General features: G+C 52.5%; 1 protein-coding gene across 8 annotated transcripts in view; it reads right to left on the reverse strand.

Moving 5' to 3' along the window:
- EPS15L1 (epidermal growth factor receptor pathway substrate 15-like 1) overlaps positions 1-5,601 on the reverse strand; it is an 86,471-nt gene that overhangs the window by 2,646 nt on the left and 78,224 nt on the right. For 4 of the 8 annotated variants that reach the window (XM_010845596.1, XM_010845595.1, XM_010845597.1 and 1 more), the window contains one exon: positions 3,172-3,377. The exons of 2 other annotated variants lie outside the window; for them this stretch is intronic. In XM_010845596.1, the coding sequence (XP_010843898.1) occupies positions 3,172-3,377 (206 nt within the window). Of the gene's footprint in view, positions 1-2,941; positions 3,378-5,601 lie in introns of those variants that run through there. 2 more of the 8 variants (XM_010845598.1, XM_010845601.1) reach the window with 2 other exon arrangements.

Raw genomic sequence — 5,601 nt, forward strand, 5'->3', positions numbered from 1 at the left:
TGCTCAGCCCGGGAACCTCCCGCTCCAGGAGTCTGTGAGTTCAAAGCAAACGTGCTGACGGGAATGTTCTAGATGCCTTCGGGGAGGACTCGTCGGAGGCGAGCTTAGGCTCCAGGGTGGAGACTCACAGCGGGCACGCGGGCGGAGGCAGGCTGAAGGCAGGGGCTTCTCTGTAGCTCCCTCCGTGTCTTGAATCAGCGGAGCACCCCCTCCCCGGCCCTGGCGGTGGGCCCACGCCCAGGCCACGCTCTGGTCCTCTGACCTGGATACGTCAGGTGCGTCACGCGACGGCCCGGATCTGGAACACCAGCGTGTGCAGGGGCTGCTCGGCGAATGGCCGGCTCCAGGTTCTACTTCTCTCATGACGGCGAGGGACCGAGGCGACCCGGCAGGTCGGGAGCACTCTGCCCCCTTGAGACACCTCACACACTGGGGCCCGACAGACTCTGGGTGGTTTGATTTTGGCGGCCTCTCCATGGAAATCTGAGGTTCAGATCCCTCTGCACGTGAAGTAACAGTATCCTTCCTCCACGGGGATGGACGTGTGCGCCCCGTCTGCTGTCACCACGTGTGGGGACACTTCTCGCCGCTTCCCGTTAGCTCGCTTATCCTGCTGTTGAAAACGCATCCAACTCATCTGACGAGGCAAAGCGCAACTTATCCCATCCGATATTTGCTCTTAATGCACACTTCCGAAAGCGCTGTTTGGCCCACCTAGAAATACGACTTCCTAATAAAACACATTTGCCTGAGACAAAGAAGGCCCGTTTTAAAAGAAACGCCAGAGAGGTTTCCTGTGAGCTGCTACAAGCACAAGAAACCCATTGATGGAAACTCGGGGTCTGTAAATCAGAGGGTTCCAGAGTGGCAGCGCTGGGGCACCAAGGGGGTGGGGAGCGGACTGGGTACATGCGTGACACTGGCTTCCCTGACGGCCAACGCGGACCAAGCTGCCTCTGCATGGTTAACAACGTGTCCTGACCACACGCTTAGAACGTCTGATCTGAGAGTCACGCTGCCAGGCTGCTGAGCAGTCAAGAGACCACTCTGCGTCTCCCCCGGGGAAGCTGAAACACACACACTTGAGGAACCAACTTTGGCCTTCTTTCAGTTGGCACCTATCTCTCAGGTCCAGTGAACAAACAAAACATCGGTCAATGGACCAAATCCCTGGACACCACGAACATGAAAGACACTCCGAGTCCCCAGAGGTGGAACAGTTCTGTATGGCTGAGGGGACAACACAAATCAGCTAGATGTCCTGCCTTCCCCCACTTCCTGTCCTATCACAAGGGGCTGAACCTCCCAGTCAGCTGATTTTCCCCAGGAAGACTGGGGCGCCCGAAGTGGGAAAGGCGATTTGAAACGTAAGGCAGCAGGGCTGCAGACTGAGTGCAAGTCCATCAGTCGTGTCCAGCTCTTTGCAACCCCATGGACTGTAGCCCGCCAGGCTCCTGTGTCCATGGGATTCTCCAGGCAAGAATACTAGAGTGGGTTGCCATGCCCTCCTCCAGGGGATCTTCCCAACCCAGGGATGAAACCCAGGTCTCCTGTATTGCACCTGAGAACTGGCAGAACCCAATTCCTTGCCTGGAACTAAGGGTGACTCAACCCCATGGGTGTTTTAAAATAGGAAGTTAACAACTGTGCTTGAAATGACCAGAAATGATGAACTAAATGATAACTTGAAATCTTGGGGGGTTAAAAAAAAAAAAAGTGTTCCAAAAACCAGCCATTGGGTGGCAGGAGGGGGACTGTAAGAAATAGAACTGTGCATTTCAGAGAGAGAACAATCATTTCTTCAAACTGCTGTTCAAACCCACTTACCCCTCCCCCCTACCCTAAACACAGTACCCAAGTCACATGTGAATAGCTCAATTTTTTTCCATCAGTGTTTCATTTTTTTTTTTTCTAACCAAAAAATAAAAGCGGTGCTATTCAAGAAACTGTAGATAAAGCGGGTTTTGTTTCTGGCTTTTATTTAACAATGTCACCGTTTGTATATGTCCAGCGTGCACTAGCTGTCAACAAAACCGGGCCAACTGCAGTTGTAAAATATCTACAGGTTGCCAAGAGCCAGGAACGTGTCAGCATCTTGGGCGATGTCAATAAGCCACAGCCTAGCTGTGCATAATCTGGATCTGACATGAGTCAGGCATGCCCTGGGCACTGGAACGGCGGTGCTCACTTTAAGATAGACATTCTAGGAGCTGGAGCATCTATAAACAATACATCTCACACCTAACGAGGAAACAAGGTTCTCTGTCAAACCAAGCGAAGAAAGCCTTTTCAAAAAAATATTAGGTGCGCAACGGACAGGGAAACCGTTTCTGGGAAAACAACATCTGAAGCTCTCTGAGAACAAGATCTTTGGGTACTCACGAAGGTGCAGAAAGCACACTAACATGAAAGCCTTTTACAGCCTGGAATCTTTTTTTCAAACTGAGACACGGAGCCACGCTTTCAAAATCCCCGGGTTAGCTTCTGAAAAGGCATTTCACGCTGCTGAACGGCTTTCTGAGTTTTGGTTTTGTTTTTTTTTTCTTCTTCTCCCTGCACAAGGAAGGGGCTTCAGAGCAGCTGTTCTCGTTTGCATTTCGGTTTTCTCCAAAGCTGATAAAAAGTGTTTTTAAAACAAATCAAACTGCTTTCCCTTGGTGTGATCTGCCTGAATCCTTGCTGCCCTAAACTGGGACCATGAGAACTCTCGCACAGACACTTTTTTAGGACAGGAGCACCCAGATTAACTTTAGCGATCTTGTTTTCGTACTTCACAAGTGTTTGACGTGGTGGCTTCCCCCCCACCCCCGAAAAAAAAAACTGAACGAACACAAAAGCCTCTGGGCGACAGAACTACTACAGAGAGTCTACCGTGAAACATAAAGAAACGGGCATTCTGGGCCATCCTGCTGGAAGGAAAATGCATCCTCATCACAGAGTATCCAAACCAGTGCTCTTTTTCTTTTATTGAGAAACCGTTTTTTTCTTACAGCAAGAAACAGTACAGAATAAATAACACGGGTGATGGTGTGAGGTTCCAGGAGACTTGGGCCAGAAGGAGCTTTGCCATTTCAAAGAGACAAATAATAATAATAATGATAACCCCAAGGAAGCTGCAAGCGGAGCAGGGGGGAGGAGGGGATGGCACGGAAGGCAGAGAACTCAACTTACAGAGGTGAAGTCTGCAAAGCCCAAAGAGGAGGCTTTAGAAGGTTTAGCTGAAGAGGAGGGAGCAAATGGATCTTTTCCACTAAACGGGTCCCCAAACCCCTTTTTATTTTGGAACGGGTCACTGCTGTCGGCCCCAAGTGGCTGGAATGGATCAGGGGGTTCGGTAAAGTCTGCAGAACCAAGCTGGTTTACGGGTGTACTTTTACCTGGAAAATTTAGGAGAAAAAAAAAAAAGGAGAAAAAAAAAAAGAAGAAGAAATACAAGTTACTGACCAGGGACAGAACAAGAGTCCTGACTGAGGAGCCGGGTGCTAGCTCCCTGGGAAACTCTATCCTTCACTTGGAAAGAGCTGGAATGTGGCTCGTGGGACGGACTCCAGGGGGAATTGGCATGGGTCTCCGCTTTCCTCTTCCTTTATCCCGGAGGCTTAATGATTTTGTGGGAGGTCTCAGAAAACCAATTCAGATGACCCTTCTCTCCCCACCCACCACAGCTAAAATTTACATCATCTTTAGAAAGCTCACATGCAGGCGTGTTTCAAAGTGATTCATTTTAGCAGGGCAACACATTCACGATCACACTGAGTTTTTACAAAGTCATGGTCGAGCAGAAAAAGATGACTGTAAGAGCCCAATTAAAAAAAAGGGGGGGGGGTGGAGGATTACTTGCAACTAAACAGGAAGGATGGGGAATTAGTTTCATGACGTGATGTAGAGTTAGCCATGTTAGTGGTGAGGGTCTGTATGCAGCTCACCAGACAAACCCACTCGGCCATCCTGGGTTTAAATTCATCCTGGGTTGAAATTCATTTCCGGCTCCTGCGTCTGTCCCTTTGACTCCAAGGGGGCAGGCTTTGGGCTTTTGTGGGCTCTTGCCAAGAGGGTGGCTCTGGGAGACCCAGGTCCCAGCAAGGTAGATCTCCACGAGGACATGGGAGACAGGTGTTTAGAATTGGTGGGAAATGAGGCTGCGAGGCTACGCTTGGGGGGTGTGGCCCAAGGACAAGGGGCTTCTCCCAGTGAGTCCTGCCAACACGTCAGTACCATCCACGAGCGACCAGACCCCTCTCCAGGCCTGCTTGGCAAGGGGGGCCCATGGGATGAGCCTCCAGGATCTGCTGGGTTTGGAGGCCAGGTTCCTGCCTGACGCCATTCATTTGCCCAACAGCTGCCTGGGGTAACTAAGGTACCCTGGGGTGAGACGGTCAATTCGGCAGCTCTGTGTCCAAGCCCAGGCTAGGGCACACTTAACATGATTCTGATCTGTTAACTGAGTTGCCCATGTTCTGCTCTTGCAATTTTAAAACTAATGTGCGAGAAGAAGCCAAAAGCCGAGGGCCACGTTCCATACAGAACCCTGGACACAGGCTGCATGTCCAGAGGCAGGCCCTGACCCTGAGTCACGCCTGACCTGTCTGCAGCGCCTGAGCGCAGGGCACCTGCCTTCCCACCCTGCTGGCCTCTGCCACGCCACCTGCCCACACGTCCACCTCCAGGCCCAGCTCCAAAACCACACTCTCTGACGCTGCTTCCTAAGGCCACATTTCTCAGGGTTCCCAGGGGTCCCTAAGGACTTCTGCCTCTGTCCCCTTGAGTTCTGAGACCCAGACCAGGCCCAGGGCCTCAGGCCCAGCTGGCCTGCTTCTGTCTGGGAAGTGGGCATGAAGGGTCAGGGGTCAGAGTCCATGATTGATGCCCTACTGCGGGCGCAAGCGGGGCTCGGCATATGTGGGGCCTGTGACCACTTGACCTCAGGCCCCTCTGGATACACGAGTCTTTTTACTTGTCACTTGACATAGCAGCTGGGTGGCCCTAAGGTACAAAGGCCACCCCGACTCCATCAGTTTCACTCAGAACCTCGAGTCACCGGAGACGTGGTTCTGCCCCCAGGAGAGCCCACAGAGAAGAGATGGGGGCGGAGCCCACCAGAAGCGGTGGTGAAAATCCCCACGCCCCCTCCCACCTGAGCTGGGACCTCTGGGTGGGCGGGTGATGCCAGCAGTGTGGCTGGGACACAGAGGCCCTGAGCCACTCCCGCCCCCGAGAGCTGCTGTTGGTTTCTGTCTGCGTGTTTAAGGAAACGCTGAGAGTCTTGACTTCCCGAGGCTCGCACAGGGCTCTTGAGACACAGGCCGCTCTGCACCCGGCTCTCCGTCACCTCCCGAGGCTGGATCAAAGGACTATGCCCTTGCCCGTGGCCTCATGGGGCCCCTATGCTGACCTCTGGCCTTCCCAGGTTCTTACTGTCACAAACAGCACAGCCTCACCCACCTGTGTCTATTTATAGAGACGTTCCCTGGTGGCTCAGATGGTAAAGAAACTGCCTACGAGGCAGGGGACCCGGGTTCGATCCCTGGATTGGGAAGATCCCCTGGAGAAGGAAATGGCAACCCACTCCAGTACTCTTGCCTGGAGAATCCCATGGACAGA

The sequence above is a fragment of the Bison bison genome, unplaced genomic scaffold (assembly GCF_000754665.1).
Source record: "Bison bison bison isolate TAMUID 2011002044 unplaced genomic scaffold, Bison_UMD1.0 scf7180017864221, whole genome shotgun sequence".
Lineage (NCBI taxonomy): Eukaryota > Metazoa > Chordata > Mammalia > Artiodactyla > Bovidae > Bison > Bison bison.